The sequence below is a fragment of the Sceloporus occidentalis genome, unplaced genomic scaffold (genome assembly GCF_023333645.1).
Source record: "Sceloporus occidentalis isolate IW3139 unplaced genomic scaffold, rSceOcc1.0.p SCAF_13, whole genome shotgun sequence".
NCBI classification, from domain to species: domain Eukaryota; kingdom Metazoa; phylum Chordata; class Lepidosauria; order Squamata; family Phrynosomatidae; genus Sceloporus; species Sceloporus occidentalis.
This window is the reverse complement of record NW_028316993.1, coordinates 17,787,829-17,803,934: the sequence shown is the minus strand read 5'-3', so window position 1 is coordinate 17,803,934 and position 16,106 is coordinate 17,787,829. Positions and strand designations below refer to the sequence as shown.

Sequence of the window (16,106 nt, the reverse complement as noted above, 5' to 3'; positions counted from 1 at the left end):
GTGATGCATGCATCCTAAGAATCCGGAAGCTGCACCAAAGCTGCACTCCAGATCTTACGAATGGAGTGTGGCTTTGGTGCGACCTCCGGACTCTTAGGACTCGTGCATCATTTAAATAGCGTATCTCCAAAGAGACCCGAAGCAGCTTTATTTTGGCAGTCTGTAACAGGCCTACGATACTTTCTTGCTCTGCTACTTGCAAACCTTCTTCTCTATAGATGCTTGGGGTCAAACTAAGACTTTGTGCATGCAAAGCAAGTATGGCATCATTTTGCCATTCTCTTTTTTTGCTTTAGGGATAGTGGTGGTCACATTAATTCCACAGGCATTCTTTCCAGAAACCCCAGCTAGCATGACCAGTGGTAGGGGATTATGGGATTATTTATCCAAAACATTTAGAAAGCCAAAGTTTCCTCAGCCTGGGATAACATAACCAACCGCACTCATATGCATTTATGCTCTTTTGAAGAACATGCCTGTCTTTTCAAAAACCACTGTTTTGTGTTTCTGAAATGATGTTTTGTTTTGTTTTTCACAACATTTTTCTTATTAAAAACTTTAAAAACATAACTGACATTTTTATGAAAAATGATGTTTATCATAAAAGCTTCTTCTGATGCTTCTCCTGTCCAATTCTCATGACTTTTAACCAAGACTATGGTTAATTAAATTTTAAGTATAAAAACACCCATAACTAATGAAAGCAACAGTGTCTCCTTTCCTGAGAGTAAATGTCACTGAACTTAATGGATCCTGTTTCTAAAGAGGCAAGCGGTGCTGTCAGATACAAACAGAAACGCTCTTGCGACCAATTCATCTCCCCTAGTTTCCAGCCAAGAGTTATGTCTTAACATGGTTTTTTAAAAAAAGAATTGTGCCAACCTTTTCCTATCTATATTGTCTCTATATTTCAAGAATTTTATAGCTATTTTGATAACTTCCAGGAGAGGAAAATTGAAAGAGGTGGTTATTATTTTTCTCTCAGTCCTTCTGTTCTTTGTGACGGTCTGACCTTAAATCAAGCACGGGTCAAGCCTGATTTTCTGACAGTTGCCGGCCGGAGTAAAAATAACCCCTGTCCTTTTTGCCTCTTATTTTTTTAATGATGGTGACGTAAAGCGTTTTTTCCTTAAGCGTTTACTTTCCAGAGGATGTTCGCTACCGGATGTGAGCTTTCTCCGATGCTGCATTGTTCATGGTTACATTGGGAACGTTTCAGATCTAATCAGTGTTACTAATAACAAATGAGATTAAGGCCTGTTACAGACAGGCCAAAATAAAGCTGCTTCGAGTCACTTTGGAGGTATGGTATTTCAATGATGCATGAGTCCTAAGAGTCCAAAAGCCACACCAAAGCTGCACTCCAGTCCTTAGGAGTGGAGCGTGGCTTTGGTGTGGCTTTTGGACTCTTAGACCTCATGCATCATTGAAATACCATACCTTCAAAGTGACTCGAAGCAGCTTTATTTTGGCCTGTCTGTAACAGGCCTAAAAGAGCTATGCTGGACAGTGTTTTTGGTAGTGGCTTCGAAGAGATTTGAAGTATTACAAAATATGTGGTCAGTAATGTGTGATATTTTTAAACTTATTTTTTTATACTTGCATATTTAGGATCGTAACTAGTGGCACTACCTTCCAAATCCCAAATGTTATCTCTGATATATCACTAAAATCCGAAGTGTTGTTTTAGACTGAACTCTTTGTCGTTCATTATGACCATAAGTATTAAATTGCAGGAGAAAAGGCTTTACGTATTTAGATATTCAAGTCCACATTTCACTAACGCAAGCCTGCCTATAGTAACAATAACGTCCAGGTTAGCTAGCATTATCGCCTTGTTTTAGCAAAACCTCGTGGATGTATCATTGCACAAAATGTCCTCAGTGTTGCCTCCTGTGCACTGTTTTGTAGTAATAAAAATAGGAAATTCAAATGCTTGTGGTGTTTTTTGTGCTTTATATTTCGATAACCGTGGCAGTAAACGTGGTATTTGAAAAGTAAAATGGAAATGACGAGACCGAACTTTGTGTATTCGGCGAAGGATGTACTTTTGACATACGGCGAAAGACGTGCAGCTAATCATTGTTATTATTTCTTACGTCGCAAAGTTACATATCCACTTTAACCATAAAAAGAGCGTCGCATAAAGCGATTGAATGTGTGTGATAGTGCTCACATGTGCTCCCAAGACACATGTGTTTATGGCCTGTGTGTGTTCAACTGTATTTTATATATGAAGTGAAGCGTTGATGTTGTGTTCTATGGGTCACAGAGAACCGTCCCGTTTGCTTCTTCATGTTGTTGGCTACTGCTCCGTTTCCACCCAAACCTTCATTTGTTCCTCACCAAACACTTTGAAAGCACAGCAGTACCTTCCAGGGTTTGAAAGAGACAAATGGCACTTAAAGTGCAGCCATGGCACTGAAGTACAGCCCCCAAAAAGCAACAGAGCGCTTAAAGTGGAGCAGCCACATTTTAAGAGTGGTCCCCAAACTGTGCTCTTTAATTTTGGACTTCAGCTCCCAGAATCCCAAACTATTGGCCAAGATGGCTGAGGCTTCTGGGAGCTGAAGTCCCAAAGAACATCTTAAAGGGCACAGTTTGGGAAATACTAATGTAGTGCCATAACCTACTCATGACTCTCAAGGGAAGAACTTCAGCTAGCTACACTACACAGTGTAAAGCAGTGGTTCCCAAACTGTTTTGGACTTCATCTCCCAGAAGCCCAAACTATTGACGAAGACGGCTGAGGCTTCTGGGAGCTGAAGTCCAAAAGGACCAGAGTTTGAGGTAAAGTATAAGACTGGGCCTGAGGAGACGACTCCGCCCATCAGAGGGAGGGAGGGAGGGAGGGGGAGCGAGGAGGAGGCTCCGCCCCAGCTGCGGGGCGCATGCGCGGAGAGAGTGGGCGCGGCTGTGGCAGCTGTTTCCGACCGGAAGTACCAAGAGGGAATTCTGGGAAGGCGTCTTCGTCTCCTCCTCCTCCTCCTCCTGAGAGCGTTCCCTCTCCGTTTCTTCTCCGGAGGCGGTGAGGATGGCGAGGGGGGTCCTGGGGCTGAGGGAGCTGGGAGGGCGGGCGAAGGGCAGGGGGAACAAGGCCTCCCTGGGGCTGAGAGAGTGTGACCTATGGCGGCCTAAGGGCTTCCTTGGCCAGATCGGTCCAGAGGAGGGCTGCCATGGCCTCCCTGGGGCTGACCTGTGGGGCCCTAAGGCCCTGTCATGGGGCAAGATTGGCTCAGAAGGGGTTTGCCTTCCCTTGAGGCTGAGAGAGTGTGACCCTATCATGGGGTTTCCTTGGCCAGATTGGCCCAGAAGAGGTTTGCCTTGGCCTTCCCTTGAGGCTGAGAGAGTGTGACTTATGGGGACCCTAATGCGACCCTATCATGGGGTTTCCTTGGCCAGGTTGGCCCAGAGGGGGTCTGTCTGCCTTGGCCTTCCTCTGAGGCTGTGCCTTGCCCAGGGCCACCCAGAGGGTTTCATGGCTGAGCAGGGAAGCAAACGTTGGTCTCTAGGTTCCCAGCCCAGCACTCAAAGCACAACATCCCCACTGGCTCCATTCCTTGCCTAAGAGATTAATAGGGTTGCCGTAGTCAGTAGGCAACTTGAAGGCACACCTCCTTTCCTCCTGATTATTTCCCCCTGTCACCCAAAAAGCCCCTCTCTTCCTGCCCTTGTTTGCTTTGTCAGGTCTGCAGCTGAATGGATAGAAGAGCCCTGAGGGATGAAAGGCACCATGCCTGGCAGGGGAAGTGGACTCTTGGCCACCGAGGTTTGTTGCTGTTAACTGCCCTGGAGTCACCCACATTAACGGCAGCCCTGTGGATGAGACCTCTGCAAGGCCATGTCCTCCATTGCTCTGTGGAGGTCCTGCAAATCCAGGCCCATGGCCTCCCTCTTTGAGTCTCTCCATCTGGCCTGTGGGCTTCCTCTCTTTCGACTGCCCTCCGCTTTGGCAAGCGCTACTGCCTTTTCAAGCGATTCAAGGGGCCAAAGTACGACAGCCTCAGTTTCTTCTTCTTGGCTCCCAGGGGGAAGTTTAGGCTGCCCTAATCCCTCCACAAACTTTTCATCATGAAGCTTTGCTTCTGCCCTCCTTTCCCTGCAAAAACACAACACCAGAGACTTATGTGACCTGTGATTCCCAAACTTTTGTCTTCCAGGCGTTATCAGTTTTGTTGCTACCTGGTTCCTGGGGAGTATCATCTTATCCTTCAAATGTAGTCGGTGGAGCCTAATCTTTTATTATTATTATTCAAACACACACCAAAAAACAAACAAACACCCAGACATAACAAAATGTAAACACACTTCATACAAAATCAAAATACAATCGCAATTCATAATTGCAATTCGCTGTACTGCAATTGTAATAGTAATTGTATTTTTAACTATTTTAATGCCGTATTATGACCTCGGTCATAGTTTTAAGTGATGTAAACCGCTTTGATCTCCAGGAAAAGCGGTATATAAATAAATAGTTGTTTATTATTATTATTATTATTATTATTATTATTAATAGCCTAATCTGATAGTTGGCCTGCTTTTTCTCTGGTTTCAAAGCAATATTTTTGCCAACTACATGTTTCTAAAACCATCATCCCCTCCTTTGCCTATCCTAATGCCTTTGCCTGGTAAAGTGATTTGTGCTTCTGAAAGTTTGCACAGAGATTTCTGTGCCTTTTTGTTTGGCCTTGTAAAAGCAATACAGTGTGGATTTGGGAATTCATCTTACGCTTCATCATCTCCTTTTTTAATGCTGTTCTTGAGCCCCGTGTTTTCAGAGTATGCAGTACAATGCAGTGGCTACTCAGAAGTACATCCCTCTAAGTTCAATTGGATTTACTCCCTGCTACCTTGTATAAAATTGCAATTCCTTATCACAAGAATAGTTTACAGAGGTGCCACTCACTTGTTTGCTTGTTCAAAAGTATGCCCAATGGAATTTACTGCTTCATTAATATGTTTAGAATCGGGGCCTTAGTTTCACAGCTGCTTGACACTTGACTTTTGGTGTTGTTTCCTCCTCTATGGAGTTAACTGGTATAAGAGAAGAGAACTAGTGGTCCCTTGTAATGGGGGAAATAGTATGAATGAACTGGGTTTTAGTGTGCATCTTGAGCAGTGTGCTCTGGTGTGATGGGGCTACTGATATACTCAGTCATTGTTACTCTCATCCTGACTCTCTCACATTACTTCAGGGGCATGCTGTTAATGCTGGTTGCACCTCAGTGCCTATTAGTTTGGATCTTTACATCAGTGTAAACAGAATGAAATAGAACTGCCTTCTTATGTCAGCCAAACAAACTTAATTGTCCTCAGCAATAGATTTTGCTTTCTGATCCACCGCTCCTGACTTTGCTAGATCCCTCTTTGGCTTTCCTTTGAGTGTTACAGGCATCTGTGCAGATCTGTAGCTGCACTTCACCATTAAAAACATGTCAGCTGCGGACAGATAAGCGCCGACTCCACTTGTGCCTTTGGCAGGGTGACTTGTCAGAGAATCCTGTGCTGTCATGTTTAATTGTCCTTAGTTGGCTGAGCTGTGACACCATTAGTGGCATGTCTCAGTCTGTTGCCCTTGGCGCACAGTAGAGGAGGCTATTCTAAGCTCGGCTCTCTGACTTTTATCCAGACTTGTTGCTGCTGTGCAGGTAACTTTGTGATGCCGTCTTACTTTTGAATTCTGTAACAAATGTAATAGAGTACCATAGAATGTCTTTGAGTAACATAATGGAGAAAAGATGCTAGCTGAGTGCTACAGGTAATACTTCTAGTTACCAATAAAATTGCCTTGTATTTGCTGTGGTTGCATTTACTCCCCCATCTATGGATTTTCTTCCTGTATTAATGTTTTTTAAAAAAAAGATGGAGGTGCCCTCTTAAGACCTTATTTTTCCTCTTAGAGCCACCTGTCTTTTTCTTTCCTCAATGGAGTTAATTGGTATACAAGAGAAGAAAACTAGTGGTCTCTTGTAATGGGGGAAGCTGAATGAATGAACTTGGTTTTAATGGGCATCTTGAGCACTGTTTTTGTTTTAAGTTATACTTATTTTCATTTCTTTGTTGGTATTAGCAATTTGGGGCGTATTATTTATTTCAGAACTTTACTCCTTTTAATAATATCACTTTCTATAGCATTTACATAAATGCTTTACAATGTTCATACTTGTTTACTCTCTTAAACATCTCTGGGCTGAGGTTGAGAACTATTGATTGATTTGTTGGCTGCACTGGAGTTTGAGCCCATGGCTGGTTGCATCATAGTGCCTCTTCACTCAAACTCCAGAAGCTGTGCAAACCCTAAAAATATTGGGGGGTTTTTTGGAATCGCTTTGTTTGTTGGACTGAGAACGGAATGCAGTTTATTTTTGTACCTGTAGTATGTATTCTTTTTTCATTCCCTCTGATGCTTGTGAGGGTCCTAGGTGCAACCAGAAGCCAGCAAGCTGAGCAAGATTGGGAAGCAGCTCTTGAAAATACCAAGACCTTTGCCCTCTTCCTCTTCCCCACATGGAGAAGGAGGAGCAAAGTACTCTCAGTTGGTGCTGCAAAATCTCATTTGGCTCTTGGGAACATTGTCTAAGAATAGGAAAGGGGATCCCCATTGCTATCTATGTTTAGTGATTGGCAATGGTAGGAACTTTTCTGTACCAGCTGTCAGAGGCAGGATCAGGAGGTTGAATCTGGACCATTCTCAGACCAGAAGTCTTAATTTAAATGTTTGCAACTTCTTCCATGCTCCTGAATAAACACAGGCTCCAAGACGTCAACATAAGCTCCCATCCCCCACTTTTAAAAAATAATCTAGCTCTTTGAGTTGGTCTCATGAAGATGTTGCCTTACTGTGAAGTTTTGCATTTTTCTTGTGGTCAGATTTGGCTGCCTTGGCTCTTCATGTAATTTCTCACAGAAAATGATGACTTGGGTCTTTTCTTAAGAAACCAGGAGACAGAATTAGTTTAGGAGGTGTGTCTTAGCAAAAATGTTTAGTGTCTAGCATTCACTGAAACTTGATGAGTTGGTCTATGGATTGTTTGAGTTGGAGTTTGGATTGTCAGTATGCACCTCTCTGACACTTTGAACTGGATAATTGCCTCCAGACATCATGAAAGCAAGGGAGGAAAATGTGAAATATAATATATTACCCTTAAATAGATACCCGTTTTAGTTCTTGTGCTAATTTTGTTTTTTGTTTTATACAGAAGTCAGACCAAGGCTGGAATAACTGCAGAGTTTTGGATTACTAAACTGTCCCCAATATATCTGTGGTGAATGTAACAGCATCCAGCAACTCCATCATGGGATACCACTGAGGTTCTTCTGGTTGCCCTGGGAGTCTCACATTGAGGTGAGAGCATGTGTTATAGAATCATAGAGTTGGAAGAGACCACAAGGCCCATTCAGTCCAACCTCCCTGCCATGCAGGTACACACTATCAAAGGTAGTTTTATACCTGCAGCAGCCCTTCCCATTTTCTTCTGTTAGAATCTTTGATCTTTACGTTCCAGTTTAATTACCTGGAAGAAAGTACTTGCTTGCTTTCACCCAGTCCTTCTGATCTCAAAGAATCCATAGTTAACATCCATATCTAATAGGCTGGACAGTAAAGGTGCAGCAGCCTTGCCCCGTGTTCTTTATTTGACAGGTTATTAGTACCTGTATTACATCATATCGTTGGCATGTTGCTTATAGAAGAAAGAAACTGAGATAGAAGGAAATGTGCAAAACTGAAAGATCTTCAAAAACAGGAGCATAGTGGCTTAGAATCTTGTTTCTCTTCTTGTCTCTGAGCTGCTGAAAACGTGTTTTCTAAATAACTTTACCTTGAGCTGCATTTTTACACATTGAAATATTACGTATCATAATCTGGTGCACCTTTGTAATGGCAGCTGGCTCCTTCTTGGGCAGAAAAATAATGTTAATTCTCAGTGTTAACAGTAGCTGAGCAGTGAAGCATATTACCAACACAGTTTGTGAAATCAGGAGAATTTGACTTTAAGGAACCCTATAAGCACCAACCGGTAATAGATTCTTCAGAGTATGTTGCACTATACTTTCTTTATGTGCTAGCCTGCATAACTTAATGGCATTCTTCCTGGTGTCAGAACTTTGAGCCAGTTCAATCCCAGATTATAGTTTTGTAACAGCATAAAATGTAATTAGGATTCTTTCTAACAGTGTTTATCCCATTAACTTTACAGAAAAAAGTGTAAAATGTGCCCTCATCTGCATGCATAATGAGGAAATAATTTTCTTCAAGGGTGAAATACTATGAAGTTAGTGCATAATTCCATGAATAACAGTTTGGGCCTTCAGTTTATTTATATTTCCCGTTTCATCTGAAATGGAAGCAGATTCGGTAAGTACCAGCTGTTTAAGCGTTTCTTAATGGTTAAAACAGAAGTTCCTTTTTGCTTTCTGGTCATAGCCATCTAACACAGCAGGCTTTATATATGGAATGAAAGTACCTGTAATGATGTTGCTTGGTAATGAGAATCCAGAAACCTTCCTGAACAATGTCAAAATAGACATTGGCCTGTTACAGACTGCCAAAATAAAGCTGCTTTGGGTCTCTTTGGAGGTATGCTGTTTAAATGATGCATGCACCCTAAGAATCCGGAAGCTGCACCAAAGCTGCACTCCAGTGCTTAGGAACGGAGTGTGGCTTTGGTGCGACCTCCGGACTCTTAGGACCCATGCATCATTTAAATAGCATACCTCCAAAGAGACCTGAAGCAGCTTTATTTTGGCAGTCTGTAACAGGCCATTGTTAAATTTATCATCTTTTATTACATGCTTTGTATTCTTCCATTTCCCCAAAGTACTTGGAATATAATCACCATATGAAAGTAGGCTTCTGCATACAGTTTTGCTGATACAGTGATGTAGTACATAGCAGCATAGGTGGAAGCAGACTAACAGCAACTTGCACAGGTATTGATGAAGGGGGACAGGACACTGTATTGGTTCCACACTAACACATTATCACCATGAAAAACCTCAGTCAGTTCAGGGACAAAGAGACAACTTACCAGATTCTCATTGGTCTCGTTCCACTGGATTCTTGATGGGAATTGTATGAGGTTTCTTATGGACGTCCCGTCACTTTGTATCAATAGTAAACTCAGCTAGTGACATATACGGGGGTAGATGCTGGCCATATAGCAAATACATTAACACCCAAAATCCACGAAACAAGCGATACTTTTATAGGGCCAACCAAAATGCATAAAAGCTTTCAAAGCTCCATGGGCTTTTTCATCAGGCAAAGGCGTTAAAAATAACACAGGTGAAAAACAATGGCAATGTTAGTCACTGGCCTGCATTTTGTAAAGCTGCTGGCGGTGGTATCCTGAATATGGAGGGATATTTATGTAGGGAGGCCACTCCTCTTTCTGGCCATGTGGAACTGGGAGACAAAGCATTTTAAAGGTCAGGAAATTTAAATTCTTTTAGCAAAAAAAAAGGTACTACCTATGAGGTCTATGATGTTTCAGTCCTTGTTCTACCCCTATTTATTCTCTATACTAGGAACAGTTCAGTATTTGTTGACAGATTTTGGCTAGAAGTTCTATTACCTACATGCTGCACAATTTTCTTATATATACTTTTCACCCTCAGACTATCCCAATTTGGCAGAACAAACCACACGGTTCATCACGCAGCTTTGTAAGAAGAATTGGAACAAGCCTTCCTCTAAAACCATGTGCAAGAGCATGCTTTGAGGTAAGATGCTGATGCTATGTATACTTTTGGAAAATTCGGTTTTAATTGGAAAGTACTGTGGTTTAAACTTGGCTTTTTGTTAAATTGAATTATACTTTATTGATAATGGACAAAACATGTTAGCGCTGTGTTGGAAAGATTACATTTGCAATGATTTTTTTTTAGTCATTTTCAATCTGTTTTTTTTCCTGAAGTCTTTACTCTGTTGTTCAAGGCTGGAGAAGTGCGGGAAGAGCAAGGACAATTTTTATCCCTTACAGAAAGCCACAGTGGTTGAAAACCAAAACAGAAGCCATTTCCAGACATTTGAAGTTAGTGGATATCCCTAAGTGTATGTGGACGTCCCTAAGAGAATTCTGACCCATTCATGCCAAAGTGGCACACAGTTCCTTAAGTGCCCTAAAGCCCTCACACCCATTTTTTTTTTAAATTGCCAGGCAGTTTTTGCCCAAAACCGTTCAAAATGGATCAGAATCATTGCAAGATACAGCACTATTGCCCCCCACATCTCTCACATACAACAAATCCATGTAATAAAGCGAGCTAGAGAGAGAGAACTCAAAGTAATACAGTACCCTTGCCCACTCCATAGTTCTCCATCCCTGCTTTACAACATGCTATTTATTGTACAGAACCAACACTATACAACATGCAGCCTAGTCCTATTATTGTTGTTTGTTGTTGTGTGCCTTCAAGTTATTTCCAACTTACAGTGACCCTAACGTGAATCTCTGATGGGCTTTTCCTGGCAAGATTTGTTCAAAGTAGGATTGTCTTTGCCTTTCTCTGAGGCTGAGAGAGTGTGACTTGCCCAGGGTTGTCCAGTGGGTTTCCATGGCTAAGCAGGGATTCACACCTTGGTCTCCAGAGTCACAGTCCAAAGCTGACACCACTGCACCATGCTGGCTCCATCCAATGTATATTTGCCTGAGAAATACATCTGTCTGTAGTGTTGCAGTTTTAGGAAATCAAGATACTAATAAAAAATCCCACTGGTATTTAAAGTTTCTAACTTTAAAAGTCTGTTTAAAAAATAAACATTAGCTGAATACTGATAGAAATATAATGCTGGGTTAGAGGTGCTTCATCTGACCAGCAGGTGATGCTCTTACATCAGTTTTAGTTTATTTATACAGTTGAGTATTCAAAATGATTGGGACCAGAGACAATTCAGGGGTGAGATATCCCCCCCCCCCAATTTTGTAATACATAAATAGTATAGTATATACCTGTACTGTATTTGGAAGGCTGGAGAGAGATGCGATGAACTGTTAAATGGGTGGAGGTATGGGTTTGCTCCAAGCACTATACTTGAATTTCTGCCATTTCCCAGATCCTCAGTCTCTTTCCAGCATCATCTCTTTTTGCCTACAGCTGCCCACTCCCACCTTTAAGGAGGGGGCATTCCTGCTCATTCGTTTTTCTCCAACTTCACATCTCATTGGTTCGCTACTTGTGGTGTGTATGAGATGCGAGGGTGGAGAAAGACTGAGGATCTGAGAGATGAATAGGCAGGAACACCACAGCAGCCGCATCAAAGGTGAAACTGGATAGCTGGCAGCAAAAAGTTTCATGTTTTGAAAGTTTTAGGATTTTTGGATTGGGTGTTCAACCTCTATGCCACTTTTTCATGTTGAACTGCATGCTCCAAGCAGCTCATAATAAATCTGAAATATCAAAACATAACATCTTTTATTGTTGGTAGTATGAAAATGACAGAAAACCAGAAGACAGACCCCCCCTCTACTGTCTCATTATCTTGAAAATAGTAATTTTGGTTTTGGACATCTAGATTTTGTTGTGGCTGAACTTGTTGAACATCCCAGATAGATTGAAATATTGGTTGCTGCGAATGTTTTACAGCTCTGCAACTTTGAGAGCAGGAATTGAGATTAAGCTATAGAACTTAACCTGAGGCACCTCATTTCAGTGTCAATGGGCTAGGCATGCAAAATGTTTGGCTCTCCAGATATTGCTGGACTAGTGCTCCCATCATTGCTCACCCTCAACTGTGTTGGTTACAAATGATGAGAGTTGGAGTCTTTGGTATGTGTTGCCCTTCCCTAGTCCTGCCATATTTAGTCATTTGGTGCATAAGATTTAATCATTTGGTACATAAGACTCCTGGCTCAGAAGCACAAGAGACTGAGTGGCATTGCTATCCAGGCTTTGCCATTGTTCATTCTAGGCTGTAAATGTCTGGATATCCACTGAAGTTAACTCTTTTGCAGAAATTAGCCCTTTAAAACAGCCCAGAGTTCCCCTATCTGTGTGTTGTTTGCACAATGTCAGGCTTGGAGAAGAACTTTGAACTGTAACGATTTCTCCAACTGCTGTGAAGCTTGCAGGAATTAATTCTGTCTTGAAATAATTTATTTCTTCACTCTCCTGTAACCAACTGCACAATGTGGGATTCAGCGGCCATATGTTATTGTGACGTTTCTTTTCCAGCACCTTTACAGCATAGAAATGATGAGAGGATTTGATATAAAGGTCAAAATTCTGTTGATACTCCTAAAGGAGAGTTATTGAATCAATGGGAATTTGTACATCCAGACTTATAGAAGTTGCATGGATTCACCTGGTCCACTCTGTTTGAGACCAATATTGAATTTAGGACAAAGTATGCAAAAATCTTTATGGTCAGTTGCTGCTTGCATGTGATTAAAGTTTGTCTAGTCCCAAGGTTGGGAACTTCTAACTTCATATATTGTTGACCATACTAGCTGGAATTAACAGGATTAGAGTCTTTGCAAAGGCCACTGGTTTACAACTGCAGTGAAGTCTTTGAATGTCTCCAATCCCATGTAACATGTCAGAACCAAATACTCTTTTGCATATTTGTGCAAATTGTTTTTACTGTGTGAAACATGACAGCTAGTACTAAATAAGTTCCTCACATGTGACTTATTTTGCAGCAGACTACTACCATGCTTACAAAAATGAGCCAAAACAAAACTTTGAGAAATAGAGAAGAGAATACTGACATAAGAGAAACAAAAACAAAAAGGATGGGAAACATCTAATAGATCTAAAAGACACAAAATCTCAAGATGTTGAAAAGAGATGTGATTGTATACTGAAAATAGAGTATTTCAGCCTGGACGTATTTATATTGTCATTCCTCCTGGCATTACAAATTTAAAATCAACCTGCAGGGAGTCTCAAAAGAGTGTCTCCAACGCTTACCTGTTTCCAGGACAAAATGGATTGAGTTGTTTTCTTTAATAAATCATCTCTTTTTTCAACATCTTAGGACTTTGTCTCTTTTCTACATCGCATATTCATAGAAATCTCAGAGTTTGCAGATGTAACAACCAAGCAGTAGTGGAAAATAAATAAAAAGAAGGGGGAAAGAGAAAAACACCAAAAGGCAACAACCTACTTCTCCCAATAATAATAATAATAATAATAATAATAATAATAATAATAAGGACTGGACATTCTTAGTGAATATCAAAAATCATGGAATGTTGGTTGGAAAAGAAAAATTCAAAACTAAGCAGGGAGAATACCTTGTGTATCTTGAGCCCCTAACAACTGAAATTGTCCTGGAAAAAGGCTTGACTGGCTGCAATCTTAAACCCCTGAACACTTCTGTTAGAGAGTGAAAATACTCTTCAATATTTTGTTGCAGATCCCACCTGTCTTCTAAATACACAGAAAATTGGTTTATAAGGGAAAACTAGTCACAAATTGAAAGATGTTTTTAATGGTATTGCATAATAATGTTCATTGCATTCTCTTTCTCTCCTGCAGGTGCTACCAAATGTTTCCGATCTCTATTTAAATGATACACCTCCAGTCCCCACTCTGGCAGATGTTGCATGGATAGCTTCAGATGATGAAGAAACATATGCTAGAGTCAGGTACATCCTTCCCCCTTTTCCTCAATTGCCTATTGAATTCTATTCTTGGTATGTCCCAGTATAGAAACTGAACATTGCTAAAAATAAAGCCTCTTGAGTTGACTTACTATGGCCTGTTACAGACAGCCAAAATAAAGCTGCTTTGAGTCACAGTGGAGGTATGGTGTTTCAATGATGCAGGCGTCCTAAGAGTCCAGAAGCCACACCAAAGCTACGCTCCAGTCCTTAGTGACTCGAAGCAGCTTTATTTTGGCTGTCTGTAACAGGCCTTCATCTTTCTTCCCTTCTTTCTCTTTAAATAGATCTTTTATAAGAGAATTTTAGGTTTTGGGGAGGACAAGATTCATATCAAGTCAATTTTGGGTTGCTTTAAGATATAAATTCTTTCTGATATTTACTAGTAACTAGAAAGAGAAAGAGAGGGAACCATGTATGGATTTTTATGATTTTTTCGGGCTGTGTGGCCATGTTCTAGAAGAGTTTATTCCTGACGTTACGCCTGTGACTGGTATCTTTAGCATCTTCTAGAACATGGCCACATAGCCTGAAAAACCTACAAAAATCTATGGATGCTGGCCATTAAAGCCTTCGACTTCACATAACCATGTATATGGTTAGAATATAGAGCTGAGTGACATCCCATGAAGGGTTGGTGAAAACAGAGAGACTTTTATATAAAATGCTAAAGGAAGGCTGGAGTAGGAGACAGAAGCTACAGCGTGTTCATTCTCAGTTACAGAGGGGCTATTTGTGGTGATCATAGTAGCTGGTAGCATAAATAATGGGTAGGATAGCTACAAGCAAGGAAGCAGGAGAAGGGCTGATTCACATGTCCATGATGATTCAGTTGTGAACTTCCTTTAATAAAATACTGTTCTCATAAGAAAATTCCTGCAAGTCTTGTTTGAATATATTAGTTGTCTGCAGGGTTCCTGTCATTTATCCTTGAGTGAAGAAGGCATCTTCATGAACTTGCAGTGGCCATCTCTGATAATATTGTCTCAGGAAAGGGGTATACATTAAATCATGTTTGCTTTTCAGTTTCTCTGGATGTGGAATTATAGTAGTCTGAGGAGCAGAAAGAGTAAGGGCATCCCAAAATGGATTCTTTAGCAATAACGGATATCCTAGTGACAAATAGCAAGCGCGATTTGAATATTATCTATATTTTGCTCACCCAGGTATTTGATTCTTAATTTTTAGGACAGACACACGTCCATTGAAGCACAAGTGGAAACCCACCCCATTCTTTGTTATTCAACGGAATGCTTCTGTTCCAAATTTAAGAAAGCAAGAAGAAAAGTTGTTGGCGCTGAAGAAACCAGGCTTACCTGCTTTAAGTCGGACTACAGAACTCCAGGAGGAACTAAGTCATCTACGGAGTCAGATAGCAAAGATTGTAGCTGCAGATTCCGGTAAGAATGCAACATCCAAATAGTACAAGACAGTGTTGTAAAATCTGATGTGGGTGTGGTAGATATAAAAATAATGCCTGCAGGAGTAGGTATACTAGGCAAACAAGTAACTTGAAAGCTATATCTCTGCTTTTGTATAACCAAAGGTGGTGAAGAAGGGTTTGAGAAAAATGTTATTTCACCTTTAAGCCTGAGCCACCCTGCTCATTGAACATTTGAGTCAGCTTTCAGCATCAAGTTTCGAAAAGATTTTCTAAGAGTTATGTTAGGAAGTACGACAAGGTTGCTATCTACTGTATTCTGCTGAAAATAAATGGTAGCAACAGCGATTGCAGAATCATTATAGAACCTGTATATAGATGACTCCTCATTGTCTTTCTTTCAAAACAGACTTAATCAGGCGTCCTCTTCCTCTCCTTTCTCTGTTGGGGTAGAATATTATGTTCAGTACTGCTTAGTTGCAAAAATAGTACAAGTTACCTGGTCACTTCATTTGTCCTACTTGAAAATTTGTGTTGAAGAGGGCTATTTTACTACTCCCATTTTTATTCTTCTTTTATATTTTGAAGCAATTAATGTAATTTTAGAGACCAGCTGTTTCCTGCCAGTTAAACTCATCAAATTGTTGAATTAGTATGCTAAATCTAGTTTTATTCCCAATCGTTAGACTCATTCAAATTGATAGTATACACATAGGTGATGACTAACACTTCCAGTTATTTTAGTGAGTCTGCTTTTGTTGTTGTTGTTGTTTTGTGCCTTCAGGGCATTTTCAACTTATGGCAACCCATAAATCAATAATATCAAGGATTTTTATTGGTCATGTGGCAATCCTATACCCATTTGCCTGGGAGTAAATGTCAATTAACTCAATGGGACTCTGGAATGGTTAAAGTGGCAGCTATTCCCAGAACAAGGCAAAGACCCAAAAAGAGGCTCCATTTTTAGCCCACACTCAGATCTGGGACACCGGATATTTGCCTTTGCCTTCTGTGGCTGAGAGTGTGTGACTTTCCCAAGGTGGGTTTCCATGGCTTAGTGAGGATTTGAACCCTGGTCTCCAGAAGAGTAGTCCAGTTCGCCCAGAGTGACTAAC

The 16,106-nt window shown here is 40.9% G+C and overlaps 1 protein-coding gene across 2 annotated transcripts in view; it reads left to right on the top strand.

The window, feature by feature from the left end:
- The first annotated feature begins 2,941 nt into the window (after positions 1-2,941).
- MTFR1L (mitochondrial fission regulator 1 like) overlaps positions 2,942-16,106 on the top strand; it is a 28,146-nt gene continuing 14,981 nt past the window's right edge. For both annotated transcript variants that reach the window (XR_016271882.1, XM_089479215.1), the window contains exons 1-6: positions 2,942-3,028; positions 7,203-7,348; positions 8,202-8,359; positions 9,622-9,726; positions 13,486-13,595; positions 14,799-15,010. Coding sequence is in view for 1 of the 2 variants with exons in the window: in XM_089479215.1 (XP_089335341.1) it covers positions 8,345-8,359; positions 9,622-9,726; positions 13,486-13,595; positions 14,799-15,010 (442 nt within the window). In the remaining variant the exon portion in view is untranslated. The remainder of the gene's footprint in view (positions 3,029-7,202; positions 7,349-8,201; positions 8,360-9,621; positions 9,727-13,485; positions 13,596-14,798; positions 15,011-16,106) is intronic.